This window comes from Prionailurus bengalensis, chromosome A3 (genome assembly GCF_016509475.1).
Source record: "Prionailurus bengalensis isolate Pbe53 chromosome A3, Fcat_Pben_1.1_paternal_pri, whole genome shotgun sequence".
NCBI lineage: Eukaryota > Metazoa > Chordata > Mammalia > Carnivora > Felidae > Prionailurus > Prionailurus bengalensis.
The window spans coordinates 63,723,217-63,748,713 of record NC_057354.1 but is presented as its reverse complement, the minus strand read 5'-3'; the positions used below and the strand labels follow the sequence as shown (position 1 = coordinate 63,748,713).

Sequence of the window (25,497 nt, the reverse complement as noted above, 5' to 3'; positions counted from 1 at the left end):
TACCTCATTTTCCTCATCTCTCAAAAGAGAGATAATCTAGGTAATCTCAAAATGCTCATTTACTCAATAAATATTTAATGCTGTCTACTGTGTGCCTGGCACTGAGTAGGTGCTTCACCTACAAGGAAAGGTCACAGTCCCTGCGGTCAAGGAGATGGATGTTGAGTGGGATAACCAGCCACACGGGGAATTACCATGGAGGGCTTCCAGCGAAAACTTCTGAGTGTTCACCAGCGAATGGGTAGGATTCAGTTACGTGAAGAGGGAGTGGAAGCCTGTTCCTGGCTTCCCACGTGTGCATGGGGAACCCTTCCAGATTAAACCTTGTAAGGCTAGGACCTCCAAATCCCCAGATTTGGCTCCAGTCTCTTAATCCTATCGTTACCTTACCTCCGATGCTGGTGCATTTACTGAACGAAGAAGCGGAGTGGGAGTTGGGGGTAGAGAGTTCAGTTCCAGCTTTAAAACTATCCGACCTTGGTCAGCAACCCCTCTTTCATAAAGCGAGGCACTGCTAATGGACTTAGGCCCGGACATGCGTATCCTTTTACACTGTTCTCAAGCCCCAATAACACAAATCTCATCCTATTAACCTTAGAGGTCCTTAGCACAGCGCAAAGGTCCTCATCGTTTTTTCCGTCTCGCATTTCTCAGAGCTTTCCTAACAATACGTTCCCGTCGGCGCCAAGCCAAGACGGCTGAACGTCGGCGACGACGTCGGCGCACGCCCGCGAATTGTCCCACACTCTGGGACTTTCACGGTCGGCTCTTCTCTAGAGCTCCCGGGTGTCCTTGCTAGTTGGCCCCCCGCAAGCCCCTGCGCTAACCTGGGAGGAGTTGACCTCTTCTGACTCTACCAACTGAAAAGCGCAGGGGTGGATGCACCGAGCATGCTGGGAGGAAGGCTAGAAAACGAAAACAGAACCTCTCTCAAATAATCAGTCAAGTCTCATTATTAATAGCATATCGCATGGGGCTCATTTGTCCTCAGAGAAATAGGTTTATCCGCCTTCCAAGTGAAAACAACGCGTGGCTCCCCCTACGTCTGGCGCGCCCAGCCTTTGGTCTCTTCCGCGCCGGGCGACCCCGCGATCACGTGCTCTCCCATTCCCTCTCGCCGAGCGTGCATTCTGCCTTGGGGACGGCCGAGCCATGGCAGCCCTGCTGAGATCCGCCCGCTGGCTCCTCCGGGCCGGGGCGGCCCCGCGCCTCCCGCTATCCCTGCGCCTCCTGGCAGGTGGCGCGAGCCGGCTGCACGCCGCCCCTTTTCTGCCCGCCGCCCGCGCCGGGCCGGTCGCCGGGTGAGTGTCCATGCTCTGCCCCCGTCCGCCTGCAGCGCGGGCGTCCCCCGGGATCGTGACGCTGGTGGGGGCCAGGTCCGCCTGTCCCTCTCCGTCGCTCTAGGGGCCGAGCGTCCTGGGGTCTTAGACCCCCTTCCCCAGAGGGGGTTTACTGCTGACAGGGTCGGTCGACTTCGGAAGGTCATGGCCGTGTGCATGGTTTGCTTCCGGCATGGATTCTGCTCTTCGCCTAGGACTGGGTCGTCCTACCCTGCGGCTACCAGCGGCCTATGAAGCTGGGGGCTGAGGGGTGGGCTTTGAACGCGGCTGCTGGGATCGGGTGTTACTCTTCTCCTTGGGATTGACCCGGCTTGTGTACTGTCCCACGTGGGAACATTATCGGTGATCAGTAATCAGCTAGGACGTGTATTTCGAGAGGTTTATTGTGGGGGGACGGGAGGAATAGGTTGGGAACTTGGGTGAGCTAGGGATCATTTAGAGAGGGACGTTTAATTATTACCAGCTTGGGCTCTTGCATGCATTTTCTGGAGTGGGGTTTTCCCCTAGCTATTTACAAGAGTGTGGTATGAGTTGGGAATTGTCACAGTAGGGCTCTGTAAAAGTGTCAATGGATGAATAAGTGAACACGTGGAAGGGAAGTTAAATTCCCAGTGGGTGTCAGTGTGTGAATGGATGCTCTGATGGATTGGGGTTTATCAGGAGATAGGTCAGACATAGACTTGGAAGTAGGGGGGATTAGGAACTTTGATGGAAAAGTATTACGAGTAGTATTCTGACCCACCTAAGAAGGGGAGATGGGCACTGAACTTTTAAAATAGGAGAAAAAGTGATTTTGAAAGACTGTTTATAGATAAAAAGTACTTTGGGAGACAGCAGGACTAAGTGCTAAGGATTTGCTATTGGACAAGTTACTCAACATTTCTAGACCTCAGTTTCCTTAGTTAGACGGAGTGGTAATAACATTGGTAGTACCGCATGAGATTATCTATAAAAAGCACTTAACATAGGACCTGGTACTTAGTGCTTTAATAGTTATTACACTAGTAATAACTATGATTACATGGATCTTTGTGAAGCAGCCTGGAAACTTACTCTCTGCATAAAATTATATGGAGGAAACATTTTATGACTTCTTAAGGAGTCAGTTACAGATCTTTGGAGTGTAGCCTACTTGTAACTTATGGCCTGCCTGAGTTGTTCTCATTAGGCCTGCAACAGCTAACCTCAGGAGCCCTGCCTCTGCTTCCACAGAACTGCATTTCTTTGCTTTCCAAGACTTTATTTTGAGAAAGTTGTGCCAATTACTCTTAATTTTTTTAATCCTTAACTATTCCTGTGAGGCCAGAGGAGGGTCGATATTATCTTTCATCTTCACTGTTGCATTTGTGGAAAACAATAGAACACAATCGGTAGAAAGAGTATTGGTCTCAGTGTTCATCAGACCTGGATTCTATTTACTTGCTACATAATCTTACCTAACCTCTGAGTCTCAATTTCATGATCTGTAAAGTAAAGGTAACAAGGCTTTTCTCCCTTCTTTGCAAAGCTGATTTCTTGTCATTCAGGATTCAACTTAAACACTGTTTCTTCAGAGAAGGCTTACCTCAACATTCACTCTAAAAAACTCCTGTTTTTGTTTTAGGTGGTGTGTCTGACTTGTTTGTTTCCTTAGTAGAGAAAGTGAATTGCATAAGAGCAGGACTTTGTCTTGCTCCCCACTGTGTGCTGAGCTGATAGCAAGCAATAAAGAAGTATTCCCTCTTTCTCTTGCACTCTTAACAATCCTTTTATACAGTCTCATGTAAGCATGCCCACATCTTTCCCTCCTGGAAAACAAAACCTTTCCTAGAACTCTGGACTTAACTGTAGATGCTTACCAGCTTTCCTTCCCTGTTCGTATTCCTGTCTCCTTTATTTCCTCTCTTTGTGTTCACTCTTTCACCCACTGCAGTCACACTACTGGTAAAAGCTATCGTTGTCTTATTACTTTTTTCTTGTATATTTTTAAATTATAAAACTCATGTGCCTTGAGGAGCAATTGCAAAATAGAGAGGGAATAGTTATAAATTAAAAGTCACTGTTGGGCGCTTGGCTCAGTCGGTGGAGTGTGCAGCTCTTGATCTCTTGATGTGAGTTTGAGCTCCACATTGGGTATAGAGATTACTTAAAAATAAAATCTTAAAAAAAAGTTATACTTAATTCTGTCACCCAGAGAGAGCCATTGAGATATATATGTCCTTTGTGTATCGATGTTTGTATGTATGTATGTATACAAAATTTATGTGTGTTTAGATGAAAGTTTATTTCATTTATTTTTTTCCCCAGGGACTTCTTAATTACCAGACCCACTTTTAAGGCCTTGAGCTCTGGCATGTTACCCTGTGTCCCATTTTGCCCTTCATGAGACCCTTTGCTTTGCATGAGTCTTTCATGATTCTCTTCACTTTAGGATTTTTCTCACTTGCTTTGTTGCTTCCTTTTTCTTCACTTCATCTCTTAAGTGCTGATGTGTTGGGTTTATCAGCCCCTACCTACCTATCTGATCATGGTGTTTTTTTCTCTTCCTGGATATAGACACCTCCAGTGGTTAAACTACTTGTGCCTCAAACCCATCAAATCTCGAGCTGGACTCATCTTTCCTCTCAAATCTGTTCCTTGTGTATTCCCTGTTTTAGTGAATGTTGCCATTTCTATCTGCTTCCTAGAGATTTTTCATTCTTATTTCATTGACATCTTTCCTTGAAGGTAAGGACTTTGTTTTATTCTATTTGCCTCCTCTAGTGGCTGACTTCATGGCTCATAGTAGTATGGGTGTCAGATATTTGTTGGGTAAATCAGTGAAAATCTTAGACATGGAGGAAGGAATACCATGACATGCAGAGAAGTTTGAAGGGATATTTAATCCATGCATATAGTGTGGCAAACCTCCACATGTTCACCCCAGTCTTGATTTCCTAGAATGTCCTGGGAAGGATAGATGAGTATCATTGAGTAAAATTATTAGAATTTACTAATTTGTTTTCAAAATTCAAGTGCCAAAAAGTATATACTTTTATATTCTTTAGCCTTGCTTTTCATTTCCCATTTCAGCACTTTTTTTTCATTTTTTTAGACAATTGTTTTCTTAAAAACCAGCTCTTAGCTTATCTTTTTGGGGAATTTGAGGGGCAAACCCTGTTGCTTTCCCACAGACTCTCTTTTTCTCACACTTCTGGATCAGAAACTGCTTATATTTTCTTGTGAGACTTTTTTAGACCTCTGTGCTTCAGAGGAAAGATAAGCTTTGAATCAAATCAGTTTGGAAGTGGATCTCGATTGATGTTTGGCTTAAAGGTGAAGAGCACATATTGCCCTATGACAGAAAGATGTGACTTCTCAACTTGGAAGGAAAGAAAACTTTCCCTTGTTTATTTTTTAATAAGACAAGAATCTTAACAAATATTAAGAGTCTGGGTCCTTTTGGCATTATCATTCAACTTCTGTGTATATAAATTTATCCATTACAGAGGGCTACGATAGGCACATGTACAACTCATATATGCTGTTCATAAAAGAGGAATATAATACTGGGGCATCTGGGTGGCTCAGTCGGTTAAGCATCCAACTCTTGATTTCAGCTCAGGTCACGATCTCATGGTTCATGAATTTGAGCCCCGTTTGGGGCTATTGCGCCAATAGTGCAGAACCTGCTTGGAATTCTCTCTCTCCCTCTGTCTCTGCTCCTCTCCTGCTTGTGTACTCTCAAAAATAAACATTAAAAAAGAAATATAATACTGTAGTATTTCAGATAGAAGAACAGTCACATTTGTTTATGTTAGGGGCTCACTTGAGCTTAAGAGGACATTTGGTAATGAGCAGCCAAAGTGTTCCAGGGGAAGAGAAGAGGAGGAGACTTGTTCGAGGCCATACTTTTATCCTATGTGGCTATGTGGGGTTGATACTGTGAAGGCTGGTTGATTTCTTGTAGCTATTAAGGTTGATTAGAAGTTGGTCATTTGAGGGGCGCCTGGGTGGCTCAATTGGTTAAGCTTCCAACTTCAGCTCAGATCATGATCTTGCACTCCATGAGTTCGAGCCCCGCGTCGGGGCCTGTGCTGACAGCTCAGAGCCTGGAGCCTGCTTCAGATTCTGTCTCCCTCTCTCTCCCCGCCTCCCCCACTCATGCTCTGTCTCTCTCTCTCTCAAAAATGAGTAAATGTTAAAAAAAAAAAAAAAAAAGTTGGTCATTTGATGGTTGAAAGCCATTGGAGAACTTTGAGAGGTATAAGTCTTGACAAAGTTAACACAGACTATAGGAGAGATAGAGGCTAGGGATGGATAGACCAGTAGGAACAACATTGATACCACAGATTTGGGCTAATAGGACCTCAGCTAGGTGGTGCAGAGCTGCAGACCAAAAAACAAACACTTCCTTTTCTTCTTGAGAGATTGAGAACAGGAAGTTGGTCAGCAACTTGGCGGAATTACGCATAATAGATTTGGAGATGAGGATAAATAGTACCCTCAGATTAGATCTTTACTGTTTTCAAGCTTTGTATGAATACATCACACATGCATTTCATCTCTTGTGGGTTCATATTACAAATTAGGAAAGAAGCTTAGAAGAACAAAGTAATTTATCTGAAATCTCTAGTTGGGATTTACTACAGACACTGTGATGCCCAGTTTTGAAGTGTTTTGAATGTGTTGTGCTTTAGGTGTTTAGGTTACTTATATACGTAAGTAATATGGATTACCTGTGGGTATACCATTTTAAAAAGGTGATATGATACATCATAAATTTAGGAATTAAAGATTATCCTAAATGAGTAAGCATATGATATGATCTTAGAATGTAAACTCTGCAAGGGATCTTTAGAGTAATCTTGTCCATCCAGATTCTCCCTTCATAGATTCTAGAGAGTATCCTGTTCCATATTATATCATAGGTCCCAACTGGGGTAATTGACTATTCATCCCTTCCTGTCATAGCTGAGACAAAGGAGATGTACCTTTGGACTGGGAGAGCCTAAGGTGGAGGGGACGTCTGGATAGGTAAAAAGGAATTGGTGTTTCCAGCCGGGAGACTTCTTTTTTCTTTTAATATTTATTTATTTTTGAGAGAGAGAGAGAGAGAGAGCGAGAGCGAGCAAGCACACAAGTGTGCAGGTGAAGGAGAGGCAGAGAGAGGGGGAGACTGAAAATCCGAAGTAGGTTCTGAGCTGTCAGCACAGAGCCCGATGAAGGGCTTGAACCCACAAACCATGAGATCATGACCTGAGCCAAACTCGGACACTTAACCAACTGAGCCACCCAGGTGGCCCAAGCCAGGAGACGTTTTAAGTGTAGAAGAGTTCAACTGGCTTTTTTAGTCTAAAATTTTGTGACTTACCATAAAGCATAGAACTGTGTTTGGGATACAGCTGAACTGGGCAAGACTTTTTGGAGAATTGAGGTTTTGCAAAATAGTTGAGTGAGAAAGTTCATTGAAGTAGCTTTACAAAACATTTTTTTTTTTAATGTTTATTTTTGAGAGAGAGAGAGAGTGAGCTAGCAGGGGAGGGGCAGAGAGAGAGGGAGACACAGAATCTGAAGCGGGCTCTAGGCTCTGAGCTGTCAGCACAGAGCCCGATGTGGGGCTCAAACCCACAAACCACGAGATCATGACCTGAGCTGAAGTCGGATGCTTAACCGACTGAGCCACCCAGGCACCTCTGCTAATACATTTTTAAAAGAAGAAAATGCTCTAGGAAATGCGTAGTTAATATTTATTATGCTTACTCTGCCGGGTCTTCTATGTACACTGTCTCAGTGTTGCTCAAACTTCGGGCATTTGTGTACTGCCTTCAGATTTTTTTGTGAAATCTGAGTATAACTGCAACCATTAATTATATTTAATATTTTTCTTTTCATTGGTTTTAGGTTTAAAGTGATCTTTTTATAACTTAATTTCATCTTAAGCAAAAATGTTAGTAAAATAAAGAGCTTGATGTGATAGTTATTTTTAAATATTAATTAAAATAGATAAAAGTACTGAAATGGAAATTTTTTGCCTAAATGCTATCTAAAATCATCCTGCCTAGCAGAAGGGTGATATTTTGGGAAACACTGTATTATCTCCATTAATCTTTTGTGATGTCCTTGTGAGGTAAATACTCCCAGAATTTACAGACTGAGAGAAAGTTGGAGTAACTTGGGCAAGTCACACATCTTATAAATGGCAGTGCCTGAATTCAGGCTGGACTGTAGGACTCAGACTCATGCTCTTAAGCTCAGAGCTCCTGTGTTTCCACCATGCCGTGGAGCCTTCTGTTTTTGTGTCTAAGATGGTCCTTATCCAGTGTTCATGAAAATGATACGCAATAGGGTAGGATGTATACGGAGGATTAAGGAAGCCTCTCTAAGGCACTTTTACATGAAATTCTCTTGGTTATTTATAAGGAAGTGAGAATTAACCAATTGTATTGGTGAGACTTGTTGCTTGGAATTTGCAGTTAAATCAGCTGGGGGCCGGGATGCCTGGGTGGTTCAGTCTGTTAAGCATCCAACTTCGGCTCAGGTCACGATCTCATGGTTCATGAGTTCAGGCCCCGCCCTGGGCTCTGTGCTGACAGCTCAGAGCCTGGAGCTTGCTTCGGATTCTGTGTCTCCCTCTCTCTGTCTCTGCTTCTCCCCCGCTTGTGCTCTCTCTCTCTCTGAGAAATGAATAAACATTAAAAAAAAAAAAATCAGCTGGGGGCCTTGGTACCAGGTATTTCTTTTCCATCTCTATCACCCACTGTGGTGTAGCTTCCCTTGGCCTTTTACCTCAACTACTGCAGTGGTTTCCTAAATGGTATCTCTGTCTTAATACTTTTTATTTCAAAAAAAAATTTTTTAATGTTATTTTTGGGCGAGAAGGACACAGAGTGTGAGTGGGGGAGAGGCAGAAAGAGAGGGAGACACAATCCAAAGCAGGCTCCAGGCTCTGAGCTGTCAGCACAGAGCCCGACGTGGGGCTCGAACCCACAAACTGAGATCATGACCTGAGCCGAAGTCAGATGCTTAACTGACTGGGCCACTCAGGTGGCCCTCTCTGTCTTAATTCTTGGTGCCCTCTAATTTAGTCTTCACCCAGCAGTTAGACTAATCTTTTCAAAACAGAAATAAGCCATAACCCCTGCTTATAAACCTTCAATATGTTTCTGATACAGTTCTGTACCTGGCATAAAATCTGTACCAAGAATAAAATCCAGACTCTTTATCTTCATAATCCTTCATGATCTAGCACAGTCTCCCTCTCCAACCTCATCCCATCTGTTGCTCACTTGCTTGGCCTGCTGACTGTTCTAGCTTGCTTGGAATACTTATCCCCTCTTGTCTATGGCTGCTTCTTTTCATCCTCAGCTAAAAAATTAAAGTTACATTTATCTTGAGCATTTTTTAAAAGATTTTATTTTTTAGTAATCTCTACATCCTGTGTGGGCTCAAACTCATGACCTCGGGATCAAGAGTCGCATGCTCTTCCAACTGAGCCAGCCAGGCATCCCCATTTTTCTTGAACATTTTATTCATAATAGAACCCTGCTGTTACTCTTTCATTGAAGTCCCTTATTTCCTTCTAGAGCTTAACAGCAGTTTTTAAATTTTTTTGAAGTTTAATTGATTATCAGATTTACTTACTAGGTAAGTAGAAGGGCTGATCCTAGCATGGTGCCTTGGACATAGAAGGTGCTCAGTAAATATTTTTTGAATTAATAAATCAAAGAACTTAGGTTTGTTGTATAAAAGTAAAGAACAACTAAAGGATATTAAAGAGGGAATGACGTGAAGATGGTTTGGGGGATGGTTGATCTGGCAGTTGTATTAATAAAAGCTGAAGCCTAAGAAAGTAAGGAGTTTGTTGCAAAAAACCCATGTATTCTGGGGGCATCTGGGTGCCTCAGTCGGTGGCGCCGACTCTTGATTTCAGCTCCGGTCACGATTCCAGGGTTGTGGAACCCACGTAGTGGTGGTATAGTCAGTAGCAGTAGAGAAATTTGAAAGGAGCACCAACCACTTTTAAAAGGAGGCATTGTGTATTTTTTTCTTGTGTGGACTACTATAGAAATTATACTCCTTGACCCTCAAAGATAGGGTTTATTGAAGTCACGATACAGCTTATGGTTTGGGGTACCAATCTGAATTGTGAAGTGAACAACTAGTATTTTTAAAAAACATTTCTCTGGGGGTGCCTGGGTGGCTTAGTGGGTTAAGTGACTCTTGATATTGACTCAGGTCATGATATGGTGGCTGTGGCAACCAGCCCCAAGCCAGGCTCTATACTGAGTTCCACACTGAGTGTGGAGCCTGCTTGGGATTCTCTCTTACCCTCTCTCTGCCTCTCCCCACATGTGTGCTCATTCTCTCTCTTTCTAAATAAATAAATAAACATTTAAAAACTTTCTCTGCTGGGGCATGTGGTTGGCTCAGTCAGTAGAGCATGTGACTCTTGATCTCAGGGTCATGAGTTCAAGCCACACTTGGGGCATGGAGCCTACCAAAAAAAAAAAGGCATTATCTTTTTTAATTTTTTTTTTTTAATTTTTTTTTTCAACGTTTATTTATTTTTGGGACAGAGAGAGACAGAGCATGAACAGGGGAGGGGCAGAGAGAGAGGGAGACACAGAATTGGAAACAGGCTCCAGGCTCTGAGCCATCAGCCCAGAGCCTGACGCGGGGCTCGAACTCCCGGACCGCGAGATCGTGACCTGGCTGAAGTCGGACGCTTAACCGACTGCGCCACCCAGGTGCCCCTAAATTTTTAACATGTTAAAACTTAAGTGGAATCAGTAATATATAAGATGTATAAAAAGAATTGTAATTGTGTGCGATGGTGGCTCAACATTTGAAAATCAATCCATGTAGTCAGCCGTATCAACAGGCTAAAGAAAACTCGAGTGGAATAATTAAAATAGGGGATCGGTAAGAACATGAGATAAGTTTGAGATCCCCACTGCTACCACTTTCCATTGTGAACCCCCTTTGCAGCCGCATTCATTTTCTTGATGCCTTTCTGCCATGTTGAACTCCTTTCAGAAGATGACTACCCAAGTACAAATCCTGGACCTGTCATCCTGTCATTAACTAGCTTTTACTGTGACTCTGGGCAAGTTGCTTCAGTTTTATCTGTAAAATGAGGATTATAGTAATAATTTTTTGTTATTTAGCATGCATCATTAAATGCATAATATACATTAACTACTGGTTATACCTATTCTATTGCATAGCTATATCTTTTTTTTAAACTCTAGTAGCTCCAAAGTGCTAGAAGCTGGATTGACTTATAATAGCAAAATGATGACAGTAACAGGGAAGATGATGTTTTGAGAATGTGTGTTTGTTTGGTGTACATTTGAAGTTTAAAAAGAATGAGTAACACTTCAATAAAAAGTTTATTTGAAAAAATAAACACCAAGACTACCCAAAACATACAAAGATCTCTTAAAACTCAACAATAAGAAAATTAAAAAAGAAAAAGAAAAACGTAATTACCCAATTGGAAATGAACAGAAGATTTGGAAAGTTCACAAAGGAAGACATATAGGAGGCAAGTAAGCATATGAAAAGATGTTCACCATCATATGTCATTAGGGAATTGCAGATTCAAACCACAATTACATACCATACTTTTTAAAATGACTAAAATCCAAAACATCTTCGGGATCAAATGTTGGTGAGGAGTGGGGCAATAGGGAGCTCTCATATTTATTGCTGGTGGGAATGCAAAGTGGTACAGCCATTTTGGAAGGCAGTTTGTCAGTTTCTTGCAAAGCTGAATAAACATAAGCTTACCCTATAATCCAGCAGTCACACTCCTAGATATTTACCTAAGTGAATCGAAAATTTACATCCACATTAAAGTCTGCGCACAAATGTTTATTGATGCTTTATTCATATTTGCCCAGGTTGGATTCAGCTAGTATGTCTGTTCTTCATTAGGTGAACAGATAAACAAATTATGGTAAATTTGTAAAATGGAGTATTATTTAGCACTAAAAAGAAATGTGTTAATCAAGCCACAAAAAGACATGGAGGAACCTTAAATGTATTTTGGTAGGTGAAAGAAGCCAGTCTGAAAAGGCTCCGTACTGTGTGATTCCAACTGAAAGACATTTTGGAAAAGGCTAAACTATAGAGAAGGACAAAGGTAGTTAACAGTGGATCAGGAGGAGGGGGAGAAGGGATGAATAGGTGGAGCATAGGGCATTTTCAGGGCAGTGAAACTCTTATGTGTAGTACTGTAGTGCTTATCATAGATTTGTCAGAACCCATAGGTTTTTCACGGAGTGAACCCTATTGTAAACTATAGGCTTTAGTTAATGTATCATGATTGGTTCATCATTTGTAACACATGTACCACACTAATGCAAGATGTAAATAGGGGAAACTGGGTGAAGGGGAAGAGGATATACAGGAACTCTGTACTCTGCACACTTTTTCTGTAAACCTAAAAATGCCTTGAAAAAGTAAAATATTAGAAAAAAGTAAAGTATTAGAAAAAAGTACAGGCTTAAAGAGGGGAATCTTACGGAAGCCTGCTTATAATAACAGGTCCTTGTACCTTTTTGAAATATGGACACTCAACTATAAAGTCATTATTTTTTTGTACTAAAGAGTTGAAATAAAAACCACCACCAGTTAAAAAAAAAAAAATGATAAAAACAATGCCACATTTACCAGAGGAAATTCGTGGGTAATCTGAATGTTAGTGGTGAGTGCCAGAGTCTCTGGAGGGAACCTAAGATGTTTAACTCAAAAATTCAAAAGAGCCATTTATGACTTGTTGATGAGATTATGAAATTTTCACTTATGTGGTTACATCAGTTTTGGTCATCAGATTGGAGGCAGTGCGTTCCAGCTTGTGCAAGCTTGATGGGTAGGTGCCTATACTACATAGACTCTCCACCCCGGACTTGTTCTTTCCTTTACTTTCTATCACAACATACCTATTGTTTCAGGCATGAAATTCTTGTTACTGAGGAATTTAAAAATAAATTTTGGGCCAAATAATAAATGTAGGGGCGCCTAGGTGGCTCAGTGGGTTGAGGGTCCAACTTCGGCTCAGCTCATGATCTCGCGGTCTGTGAGTTTGAGCCCCGCATCAGGCTCTGTGCTGACAGCTTGGAGCCTGGAGCCTCCTTCAGATTCTGTGTCTCCCTCTCTCTCTGCCCCTCCCCCACTCATGCTCTGTCTCTCTCTGTCTCAGAAATAAATAAACATTAAAAAATAAATAAATATGGGGCGCCTGGGTGGCTCAGTCACTAAGCGTCCAACTTTGGCTCAGGTCATGATCTCACAGTCCATGAGTTCGAGCCCCGCATCGGGCTCTGTGCTGACAGCTCAGAGCCTGGAGCCTGCTTCCGATTCTGTGTGTCTCTCTCTCTGACCTTCCCCCGTTCATGCTCTGTCTCTCTCTGTCTCAAAAATAAATAAAAACGTTAAAAAAATTTTTTTTTAAATAAATGTAGAAAGCACTACCATGTAGGGAAGCACTGGAGACTTTTTGAAGAGTGAAGAATCTTTTGGTTAAATGTGTAACACTTCCCTCACCCCAGTTCATTCTATGGTGAGTCCATAGTTCAGCTTATCTAACGAAAGTTGAGTGAATATACTGGGGCACCTGGGTGGTGCAGTTAAGCGTCCAATTCTTGATCTCAGCTCAGGTCATGATCTCAGGGTTCATGAGTTCAAGCCCCACGTCAGGCTCTGCACTGATGGTGCGGAGCCTGCTTGGAATTCTGTTTCTTCTCTCTGTCCCTTCCCTGCTTGTACGTGTGTGCGCACGCTCTCTCTCTCTCTCTCTCTCAAAATAAACTTAAAAAAAAAAAAGAAATTGAGTATACTTGTGTGAAGGAGAGTTGGCTGCATTAAAGATTTATTTGTGGAAAAATTAGCTTTAAAATGTTCAGAATAGTGTACTTTGTCTTCTCTCTGAATTTTGTGTTTGTTTGACCTTACGTCTTAAAACTGCCTTTTAGCAAAGGTTTTATTTTTGTGCTTTTTCACAGTTTATAAGATTTGGGTTGTATAAGAAAATCTTGGCAAATGTACTTCACTACAATTTTGAAATTCCCGTATTAATTAGCTTTGGTTGTTTTGAACAGTATTATTTATTGCATATTCACCTGAACTTGACATGTTCTGGGTGATTTAAAATAATGCTGTTTTGTGTTTGCCTAACAAGGGCATAGTTTAGTAACAACTGATCCAGTAGATAGGCAAATGACCAGAGAAAACCTTTGAAAATAATGAATAAATAAGTAGGAGCGTATCTTCTATGGTTCATAGGTAATTAGCATTTAATTAATTCAGCTCATTTAACAAATGAGCCATTTACAAATTAATCAATTAGCCATCTACAGTGTGCTGATCATTAGGTTTGTAAAGGTAAGAAAACATTGTCTTATTTAATTAGTATCCTGATTTCTTCCACTGTTTTCCAATTTGTTTACATAGGTAGAATCATTGATGGCCAGAGTGCTTGTGATTTGTCCCAGATCACAGTAATAGAATTTCTAGTCTAGTATCTGTTACTGCCTCTGTATTTTACATAACCTTGTGGTGAAACTTTTGGCGTAGATTTCTTTAATGTAGTATCATATACTTAATCATTCAATTTGTGACTGGTTTTCCAGGTAGAGAACATAGGGTAGGAAACCAACAGCTTTATTTTTAAACTTACTACTATGTAAATGTTTATTGGTAATTGGGGTAAAAATGTGCACCTGCAAGAAAAATAGGATTATCATGAAGGTGTCCCTGGATTAATAAGTATTTTTTTATATCACACTTTGTTAATATGTACTTTGTATATATTATTTAGTTATACTTAACTAGCTGCTATTGGAAACTCTAAGATATTTTGGAATAAATGTAAATCTTTGTGCATTAGAAATTTTGTGTTAAAAAGTGGTGTTTGAATGCAGCGAAAGTTTAAATTCAATTCAAAGTTTCATGATAGGGTATTTCTCACACATAAGGATTATTTTTAAGTCTGTTATTTGTAAACCAGGCATAGCCTATATTTCTGCAGTATGGAATACCTCTGATTTCATGTTTTAGAGCATTTGGCTTATGTGTTAAGTTCTCCTATTATTAAAATATTGAATGCTTTAAAGGTTTTTTGTTGGGGCACCTGGGTGGCTCAGTCGGTTGAGTGGCCGACTTCGGCTTGGGTCATGATCTCACGGTCCGTGAGTTCGAGCCCCGCATCGGGCTCTGTGCTGACAGCTCAGAGCCTGGAGCCTGTTTCTGATTCTGTGTCTCCCTCTCTCTGACCCTCCCCCCATTCATGCTCTGTCTCTCTCTGTCTCAAAAATAAACGTTTAAAAAAAATTAAAAAAAAAAGTTTTTTGTTCTTTATAAACCTACATGTATTAATCTGACCTTATCTAATTTATAAACTTTTTTTTAATTTTTGAAAATTAACGATGTTTATTTATTTATTTATTTTTTGAGAGACAGAGCACAAGCGGGGGAGGGGCAGAGAGTGAGGGATACACAGAATCCGAAGCAGGCTCCAGGCTCTGAGCTGTGAGCACAGAGCCGAAGGCAGGGCTCGAACCCACAAACCGTGAGATCATGACCTGAGCCGCAGTCAGACACTTAACCGACTGAGTCACCCAGGAGCCCCTGAAAATTAATGATGTTTAAAACCAGAAATCTAGTTTTATTTTCAATGATTGAAGTTGTTAAAATAACTAGAAAGGTACTATATAATTAGTATTTTGACAGATGGAAAGCAGCTATGAATTGAGAGCCGAAACAGTCACTATAAAATGTTTCAAATTTATTTAGAGAGATTGAAAATTCTTTGGTCCTGAATGATTCTTTAAAAAATTGCATAATTTAAACTTGGTTATTGGTCTTCTTTTAGATTCATAATGAGATTACACCTAGAAAACATTTGAAAGCAGTTATCAGAATTTTAAGTACATTTTAGATCTCTGTAAAGGTGAGAAGAACTTTGTAGCATAAACTGCTTCATTTTCCTTCATTAAGCTGGTTTTACTTAAGGAAAATAAAACACACACACACACTTAAACCACATCATATTATTGTCTTACTTTGAAATGATTCCATGTGGAAAGTTATCCAGACACAGTTATTCAGGAGATTTACTTTGCATACAATTTGTGTGTGCTTGTGATTTTATTTAGAGTAAAAGGCAGAACTTTTCTTTTCTACCATCTTACACTTCTCTGAGCATTTCTGGTTTTGTACCAGAATTCAGGTATTTGGTAACCAATAAACTTTGTATAAATTTTGCTCAATAAAAGAATTTATATGGATAATAAGTGAGTTTAGTTAGTTACCAATTGTGTTTCATTTTATAGAGGGCTGCTGAGCCAAGCCAGGCTATATGCCATTGCTGTTGAGAAAAAGAATTATCTTCAAGAGGAGCCCTCCTCTCATAGAAAGAATGCCAGTCAATTTGACTGGGCTCTAATGAGACTGGATAATTCTGTCCGAAGAACTGGCCGCATCCCAAAGACTCTTCTACAAAAAGTCTTTGATAACACCTGTCACTCAGGTATTTCAAATTTTTTGTATATTTTCTTCTTTCGGGGCAAGATCACTGCAAAACATGTTATTTGATACTTTTAATTTTGTTATTTCTATTGATCATGATTTTATGTTATGATTGTGATCTTTTGATCTTTCCAACTCATCAGGGCAAAGTTTTGCATGAAACATTTTTGTATTAGATATTTTTTCCAAAATCAGCAAATAAAAATTGTCTTCTTGCTTTCCACTTTTTTATAAAAAAAAGTCACTCAGTGGTAAATCGTTTGGAAGCGTTTCTTATCTTGCCTTGTATGGTGTCAACTTTCCCTAAGATGCTTACATATGATAGATTCCCAGAAGGACCAATAATCATTATTTCCCTTTCATTTTCACTTAGCTATTATAATCCATTTGAATCACTTACTTTGATAATCTGGTGGAAGGCTGTAGGCCCTCTTACCACCTCCCACCACCCACAAGCCGAGCATGCAAACATGCACATAATTTTGCATGTAGTTACAGAATATGCACCAGCTTCCTAAAGCCCATCTGTGGATTTCATTCACATTAAGAAGCTATGGAATCTAATGATGATGGATATCAAAGAAGTGTCAGTTATAATTGTGTGTATTTAAAAGCTATTGTATCATTTTCTCTTTTTGATTTATTCAGAGTTGAACGACTATTACCATAGTTAATTTTAGAATATTTTTATCACCTCAAAAAGAAATCTCCAAACCCGTAGCCATTATCCCCCAATCCCTCATCCCTTCCAGCCTTAGACGACTACTAGTGTACTTTTTGGCCTTGCAGGTTTCTTATTTTGGGTACTTTATTTAAGTGGAATCATACAGTGAGTGGTTTGTTTTTTGTTTTTGTTTGGTTTTAAAGTCATCTTTCAGAGACGTGTAGATAAAGGCCATGGATAAAGGGAGAAGGAAGTTTACATTATTTTGTAATTGATTGTAAACTTGGTATTCATGGGTTTTAATTGTACTGCTCTGTACTATTTTCATAAGATACTGAGAAGCTTAGCCTTTGAATTGTAGTAAGTAGTGCTTATAAATTAAGTTCTGTGTATTTTTATATGGTATAGAGCCTTGCAGATTACATGGATTCATAACCTTAGCTTTTTAAAAGCAGACTAATTTTAAAAACATAATTTTCAGTAACATTGTAAATGTTACTTGTGGATTTGGGTATGGTTTTTCTAGTTTGTGGGTACTCTTACCATCTCAGTGAGGCAGGAGAGTTTTGACTATTTACGGATTTCAGTTTAAGTTTTGATATTTACCTGTATGATATTGCTGTTGTGTTAAATGATATGTTACCTTTTTTCCCAGGGAGCCCAGGTGGTAATCAAGCCTTACTTCTCCTGCGCAGCTGTGGTTCTCTCTTGCCTGAACTACAGTTATCAGAGAGAACCGAATTTGCTCATAGGATATGGGACAAACTTCAGAAATTGGGTATGATTGTTTAAAAATATGTGTATATGTAAAAAGTGTAGATATTTTTTTCTTTTGGTAAATAAGAATTTGTTTACATAAATGCTATAATTCAATTTTATGGAAGAGCTACTTGGTAATATTTATCTGGTGAGTTATAGCGACATCTAGAGGCATTGAGAATAAAATAATTGTCAACTATACTCAAATGAAAAAATAAAGTAATTTTCATAACAGTTATTACTTTTATGGTAAGTTAAAAAGAAAAAGGACAGGATAAAAAGGCAGTTGTATTGTCAAAGTTGGGAGCGCACATACCATTTGACCAAGCAGTTCCATTTGTTAGAATTTAGATAACAGGGGTACCTGGGTGGCTCAGCAGGTTAAGCATCTGACTTCAGCTCAAATCATGATCTTGTAGTTCATGAGTTCGAGCCCCGCATCAGGCTCTGTGCTGACAGCTCAGAGTTTGGAGTCTGCTTCGAATTCTGTGTATCCCTCTCTCTGACCCTCCCTTCCCTCTCCTCCATTCTCCAAAATAAATAAACATTAAAAAATTAAAAAAAAAATTTAGATCACAGATACATTCAAATGTGCAAAGGGATATCCTTTATTGTGGCTTGTTTGTAATAGTTAGGAATTGGAACCAACTCTAATGTCTCTCACTGGGGATCAGATAAATTATGGGGTATCCATGAAATGGGATACTGTGCAACTGTTAAAAAAGGAGTTCTTCTATACTAACGTGGGGTGTTCTCCAAAATAGAAGGAAAAATTAAGGTGCAGAATGGTGTATATAGTATGCTACTATTTTGAAGAAAAATATTTATATCTGTATATGCATATAACATTAAAATAGTTCTTGAAGGATAATAAATACCAGATACACTTTTACTCTGTACCTTTTTATGCTTTGAAAATTTTGAACCGTGAACATAGTATCTATTCAGAAAATAACATAGTTTAAAAGACCATTAGATAAAATCCAATGTTCATTCTTGATTTTTAAAAACCTTAACAAAGAATAGAAGGATACTTATTTAACATGTTAAATTTAAAGCCAACAACTAATATCATGCAGTGAAATAAGTTGTGAAACAATATGAGAAATTACGGTTCTTTTTTTTTAGACTCTTTTTTTTTTTTTAACATTTATTTATTTTTGAGACACAGAGAGACAGAGCATGAACAGAGGAGGGGCAGAGAGAGAGGGAGACACAGAATCTGAAACAGGCTCCAGGCTCTGAGCTGTCAGCACAGAGCCCAACGCGGGGCTCGAACTCACGGACCGCGAGATCGTGACCTGGCTGAAGTCAGACGCTTAACCGACTGCGCCACTCAGGCGCCCCGAGAAATTACGGTTCTTTAGATGATATACTTGTTTACCTGTAAAATCCCAGAAAATCAACTTACAGTAAAGTAGTAGGAAATATTAAATGTTCAGGAATCTATAACTTTCCCTAGTTAGAAAATAAAATGGGTAGAAGGTTCTAAGTTTAGTCACAAATATATAAAATATCTATGAATATCCTTCAAGAAACATGTAGTACCTATTTGGAAGAAAACTATACAATAAACACAGAGCCTCACCTCAGTTTTGAATTCATCTAGAACTAATTTTGATGAGAAGTTCGTTTGTTTAAAGTTTTGAGAAGAATAGATGAATAATGGATTTCAGAATGGAAAATAGTCTTCTAGGTATAAAAGCAGCAGGAAAGTGAAAATAAAGAATTGACTTCAAAAAAACTAGAAATTTCTGTATGTCAGTAAGTCATGTGATTTAAAAATACATGTTGAACTGGGAGAAATTTTTGTGAAAAAGGATATACGTTCTTTCAGCCTTAGAGCCGCTTTTTAGCCAACCATTATTAGAGTTCAACTTGATGATTTTTTAGAAGTTTTCAGACGCCGTATGGTAACCTTGATGCACAGTCACATTGCAGATGTTGAATTGTACATGGTTCCCCTTAAGGCCTTATATAAAGTGTTACAATGGTTAACAGATTGGGCACTCAGGGCAGACCACCTACATTCAAATCTGTGGTCACTTACTAGCCATGTGGCCTTGGACAAGTGGAAGAGTCAGTTTTCCTCATGCATAAGATGGGGATGAGTACGTCTCAAAGCGTTGTGAAGACTAACAGAGCCTCTAGATGCAGAGCACTTAGCACAGTTTCTGAAACATAGCACAGTATGTACAAGTCTAGTAAGATAAAAGCAGATATTAATAGAATAAGTCCTGTGTGGTCTAGAATCTCAAACTGACTGACCAGAGGCCTGTGTTGCTACAGGCAGTTTAGATACAAAATTTAATTCATGCAAATTTAGTAAAACATTAGCATTAGATTGATACGATGACCAAGACGTCATCAGTGGGTTGAGGAAGGCTGAATGGTTACCTTGATTGATGTGGCCTTAGGCAAGATAGGACCTGGAAGAAAACAAAGAGCTTTGGAATAGGGGTAATTAACAATAGCAGACTAGAAACTGTAACTGGCAATGGAGCCTTCAAACAAACACTGTGAGGAAATAACCAGGTCTGCTAGTACAGTCCTCCCTGTATAGAACAACTGCAGTCACAGTCCGTCTTGGTGTGTCTGTTCTGTGGCAGGGACTACTTTCTATCAAAAATGTTTGTCACTTTAAATACAGAGGTATTGTCAACATTTTCTAACAGGAAGGGATATTATGCTTCATAAGTAAGAAAATCTTTGTCACTTTACATCTTAACATCTGAATAAGCAGTTACTTGTGACTGTATAGTAATTCAGTTAATTACTGTCTTAAATGCTTAACTTGCTCTGTTCTGACAAGATTTCTGTATAGTTGGGCCTAAGTATGGGGTGAAATGCTGAAGTGACCATTTTACCCCTTTTGTTTGTTAAATTTAAGTATGCATATTTTAGTTGTGATAAAGAATATGATTTTAGGTCCTTTTCTAAAAATTTGATTTAAATTTTATTTGTAGGTACTGTGTATGATGTAAGTCATTATAATGCTTTACTTAAAGTCTATCTTCAAAATGAATATAAATTTTCACCAACTGACTTCTTGGCAAAAATGGAGGAAGCAAACATTCAACCAAATCGAGTAGGTAGCTGCTATCGTAAATGTTTATTGTTATATCACTTTTTTTTTCAATCCCAGGGAAAAAATAGTATTAAAAAAAAATATTAACTAGCCCATTTCATTGACAGGTGACATACCAGAGGTTGATCGCAGCTTATTGTAATGTAGGAGATATTGAAGGTGCCAGGTATGGAGCTCTATAAATGTATGTTTAAGCAAACAAATTTGTTAAGTCCTGTAAACCTAGGATACGTTCATTTGTCTTTCTTTTTCTTTTAAGCTTCTTCTTAGGGAAATTATTTCATAAGGATTTTAATCTAGCAAATTTGGTAATATGACTTGACTTAGGTAAAATATAAAATTGTGTAAGAGGAGAAAGATAAATGAGTATTGCTATTTTAATTAAAATTTTGATTTACTGGAACAGAGGCTTAAAATTGCTGAGGTGTATAAAGTTGGCTTTAGTCCTTTTAAATTGATTATTTCCTAAAGGAAATGTTCTTAGCCATTTAAACTGTATTCATTTATAAAACTTGCAATATTCTATCTTGCTGATTCCTGTAAAATCAGTTGTGACGTTTATTTCTCTGTAAAATTTAGTACTACTTTTGGATGGCAGCTTTAGGAAATAAGGAATAAATTGAAATGTATAATTCATTTTTAATTGAATGGATTTTTATTAAACTTTATAGGCTTTTTAAAGGTTAATTCGTATAGAAGAAACAATCAAATTTTAAAAACTTACCTGCTATTTTTACCAAGGGTAGTTCAAGATCTATAATTTGATATAATTGATATAATTTCAGGGAGTGAGATTTTGTGTTTGTATGTTGTAAAAAGTGGTTCTGATGTATGTTTCCAAAAAGTATTTTCATTTCTCTTTTATTGCAGCAAGATTCTTGGATTTATGAAAACTAAGGACCTGCCAATCACGGAGGCAGTTTTCAGTGCTCTTGTTACAGGGCATGCAAGAGCCGGGTAATGTTCAACTTAAGGTTTTGTTCTCGAGCGAGGTTTAAATTATAGGAAATTATTGTAGAAAATTCTTAAACCATGTTTATCTAACCCCTCAAAAATTTTGAGCGTGTGAAGTAGAACATGCAATTTTTTAAGAACTTATTCTTAAATTTATCTGTTTCATAAAACTTTTATTTGAAAATAACTCAATTTTAAAAATTGGGCCTGATCCAAACTAGTTGACTTTTTGTTTGTTTGTTTTTAAATTTTTATTTATTTTTGACAGAGGGAGAGAGACAGAGCATGTGTGGGGGAGGGGCAGAGAGAGAGGGAGACACAGAATCCTAAGCAGGCTCTAGGCTCCGAGCTGTCAGCACAGGCCCCAACGCGGGCCTCAAACTCACGAACTGTGAGATCATGACCTGAGCTGAAGTCGGACGCTCAACTGACTGAGCCACCCAGGCGCCCCTTGACTTTGTATTTTAATTGCCCTCTTGATGCCCTTGGAAAACAGTTTTATTTTTGAAGAATAATTTACTAAATGTTATTCTTCCCTAAAAAGGTAAATTTGAGTCATAGCGCACTTGATGAAAGAGGGCACATTAATTTAAGGTCTATGTGATTATTATGCAGTTTGGTTTCTCTTTTGGAATAGTTACCTGTAAAAATTTGGAACATTTATTATTTTTGTTGTTTCAGAAACCTATAGCTGGCTTCATGTGTATTTGCTCTTTTCTGATGTCCTTTGCTAAATGGTTTTATAAGAGTTGTTAATTTTAATAAGTACAGGCTAATATATTTTAGAATGATAGTATTACATTTGCCAGTATTATAATAATCTGTTTTCTTTGAATAACTTCCAGAGATATAGAGAATGCAGAAAATATTCTCACAGTGATGAGAGAGGCTGGAATTGAGCCTGGTCCAGACACATACTTAGCATTATTGAATGCGTATGCTGAAAAGGGTGACATTGATCATGTTAAGCAGGTATGTCTTATGTCATGTAAATAATACTTTAAAACTATTGCATAAAAAAAAATCATTTGTGTGAGCTTGTGTTATGTTTTGCATGAAGCAGAAAAGTATAGCTTATATCTGTTTTTAAAGGTATTTCTTGTAGACATTAGTATTGATGGAGAATTTTTAAAGTTTGGTACCTTGGTGTTGATCTTAGTTATTGCTGAAATGTAATGTTTTCTGTTTTGTAATATAAGCCCTAAACCTTTAGATGGTGTATGTTCCTAATTTTTTAAATTTTGGTATTTTAATTTATTTGGCTATAATTTAAAAATGCTGGTTTCTAACTCGTTCTTCTAATTTCTGAAACTGTCTACAGACTCTGGAGAAGGTGAAGAAGTCTGATCTTTACCTTATGGACCGTGATTTATTGCAAATTATTTTTAGTTTCAGTAAAGCTGGGTATTCTCAATATGTCCCAGAAATTTTGGAAAAAATTACATATGAAAGAAGATATATTCCAGGTAGTTTTTAAAAATTTATTTTTATGATTTTTCTAAAAATCTGAATTACTTTTCTTACATGATGGAAAGGGCATTCTCTAACGATAGGGGATTGTAGTACATGAACACAGGACTCTTAGAAGTCAGATTAATGAACTAAACAACTTGAGTTAATGAGCAGATGGGAATGTTTTGATTTGGAAGTGTTTCACTGTTATCTAGGGAGATATATCCTTTTGGCCTTTGTAGTTCATAAGTTTGTCTTTCAGAGTGGCTGCAGTGTAAAAATATTATTCAATTCAGTAACAGAATATGTCTTTCTTTTCTTTTCTTCCCAGATGCAATGAACCTCATTCTGCTTTTAGTCACTGAAAAATTGGAAGATACAGCATTCCAAATTTTATTAGCATGTCCTGTATCAAGGGAAGACAATCTGAATGACTTTGGCAGTTTCTTTTTACGACACTGTGTGACTATGAATACGGTATCCTGTCTGTTTTTACTTTATTGACAGTGTAATAGGCAGTGAAATAAGAGTCTATAAAGTAGAAGAACATACTATGAGATGAGACCAATTGCAAACATTATGAAAACTTTGTTTCTGTGTTATAAGTTTATCAGTTAGAAAGAGGATGAGAGGTTGAAATTTTTCATTCCAGGAGTGGTAGCATATCTGCAGAAGGTCAAATGGTAGGATATTTGCAGACCCAGCTGATGTGTGGTACCTTTTCCCCCTAGCCTGCAGAGAAGCTGAAAGATTACTGCAAGCAGTTAAAGGAATCCCAGATGCATACGTCTCCTTTGCAGTTCACACTCCACTGCGCATTACAAGCCAATAAAAGTGGTATGATATTCTCATCATTAAAACTGACATAAATAAGTTTTGCTGAAGTAGCTTTGTAATATTTTATGATATCTCTTTCAGATTTGGCAAAAGCTCTAATGAAGGCTCTGAAGGAAGAAGGTTTTCCTGTCAGAACTCATTATTTCTGGCCATTGCTAGCTGGACATCAGAAGGAGAAAAATGTTCAAGGTTAGGTTTTGCCTTTTACAGATTCATAATGGTCCAGAGATCCAGTGTAAGTTTCTACACACATCTAGTTGGATTCTTTGGGAAGGCAAACTTCTCTCTGAGTAGTAGACCTTCTGAGAAAATAGAATTGATTGAAGTCAGAGTCAAGAATTGGGTAAGCATTTTTAAAAACATAGTGGATTTCTTTCGTCTTAATTTCATTCTGACTTCGTCTCTGATCTTGATATTCAGACTTGTCAGTGTAGTTTTAAACAGTTTTTTTATTTTTAAGTTTTTCGAAAAACTCCTTAGTTTTTGATTTTACATATACCGTTCAAAATTAATTTGTCTAGCCTTATTCAAGATAAAGTTATACATAATCAAGCCATTTTCTTTGTGGACCAGTCTCCTTAACTGAGCTGAGTTACAATAATAGGAAAGGCAGGAAAACTTTTATTGCAAAATGAGTGCTCATGACCTGACAGCCTGCTGATTGAAGGACAGAAATGTTCAATCTCTCAGGTTCTTAAGTACGCTTACGCATTTAGCATACTTTTTCCTTGTACACATGGGATACCTATAGGATATGAATAAGAATTGAGCAAATATTAAATTTTAGAGTACAGTATCTAATTCTTTGGTTTGCATTATTGGTAATTCAGAAAGAGTAGTCTCATAAAAAGATGCTTTTAACAGAAGTACTTCCCCCTTGGGGAAACAAAAAATGGTCTTTTTCATTTTATCTCGCAGTATAATGTGCTTTAGAATGAGATGCAGAGTTGTTAGTATGACACTGGGTGACAAACAAAATGCACAAACAACAAAAAAAGTGCTTTTAGCAGACTTTCGTATTGCAATTTTATTTTAAATATATAGTCATCTTCTGGTCTAAAGGAAATAGTGAAACAAGTATTCCCTAATTGTTTCTGGCTATAAAAGTCTCAAAATCCTTTTTAGAAAAATCTTCATGAAAACACTATGTTAGTTGATTAACTCTTTGCACATCCTCCAGTTCTGAAAGCTCCCAAGAAGTAACCTTTAACACAGTATTTTTGAACCAGAGAAAATTTACATCATTCCATGAAAATCTTCGGGCATATTCATATTGTCCACCTCTACACAGATAAGAAAATACCCCTGTTGAAATGTTTGTTCATCAGGAAAATTTGCTTTCTTCAACCATATCAGTGTGTCTAGACTTGAATTGGTTACCACACTTTAACAACTTAGTAAGCATAGAAGAATTCAGGTGATTTCTTTTGATAGTTGTAGCTCAAACTAGTAGAAAAATGGGCTTTATCTTGAATCCATCCTCTCTTAGAAGCTTATAATTTAGATCACAAAGGTGCCTTGTTGAAAGACTGCTTTATATTAACGAAGTAACTGAGAGCAGCAGAGAAATTCCATGACTGACCTTGGGTTCCACACCTAGCTGTCAGTGCTGCTGGGCTTAGAACTGAGGATTTCTGTTCTATTTTAAACACTCTTTTTAAATATCATAACACCTCCGTATTAGACATTTGTAAGTGTTATGCTGTGTTTATTTTATAAAAATTCTTAGCTATTAACTAAAAGTTAGATGCCAGTTTTTACATTAGGACATTTAAAAAAGTGGTGTAAGTTTTTTAATCAGTGATGGTTTTATCTGCAAAAACATAAAAGCTGAGAAAGGTAACTTGAGGTACAAGATACTGTCAGTTGTGTTACAGTTTTTAAAAACTAGTTTCTCCCTTTGTGGGAGG

The 25,497-nt window shown here is 38.3% G+C and overlaps 1 protein-coding gene across 1 annotated transcript in view; it reads left to right on the top strand.

Moving 5' to 3' along the window:
- Nucleotides 1-1,072: 1,072 nt before the first annotated feature.
- Nucleotides 1,073-25,497, top strand: part of LRPPRC (leucine rich pentatricopeptide repeat containing) — a 113,408-nt gene continuing 88,983 nt past the window's right edge. The window contains exons 1-11 of the mRNA XM_043603283.1: nt 1,073-1,301; nt 15,638-15,834; nt 17,153-17,275; nt 20,223-20,344; nt 20,452-20,510; nt 21,215-21,301; nt 22,144-22,270; nt 22,620-22,764; nt 23,082-23,227; nt 23,482-23,587; nt 23,669-23,776. Of these exons, the coding sequence (XP_043459218.1) occupies nt 1,153-1,301; nt 15,638-15,834; nt 17,153-17,275; nt 20,223-20,344; nt 20,452-20,510; nt 21,215-21,301; nt 22,144-22,270; nt 22,620-22,764; nt 23,082-23,227; nt 23,482-23,587; nt 23,669-23,776 (1,369 nt within the window). The 5' untranslated portion in view covers nt 1,073-1,152. The remainder of the gene's footprint in view (nt 1,302-15,637; nt 15,835-17,152; nt 17,276-20,222; nt 20,345-20,451; nt 20,511-21,214; nt 21,302-22,143; nt 22,271-22,619; nt 22,765-23,081; nt 23,228-23,481; nt 23,588-23,668; nt 23,777-25,497) is intronic.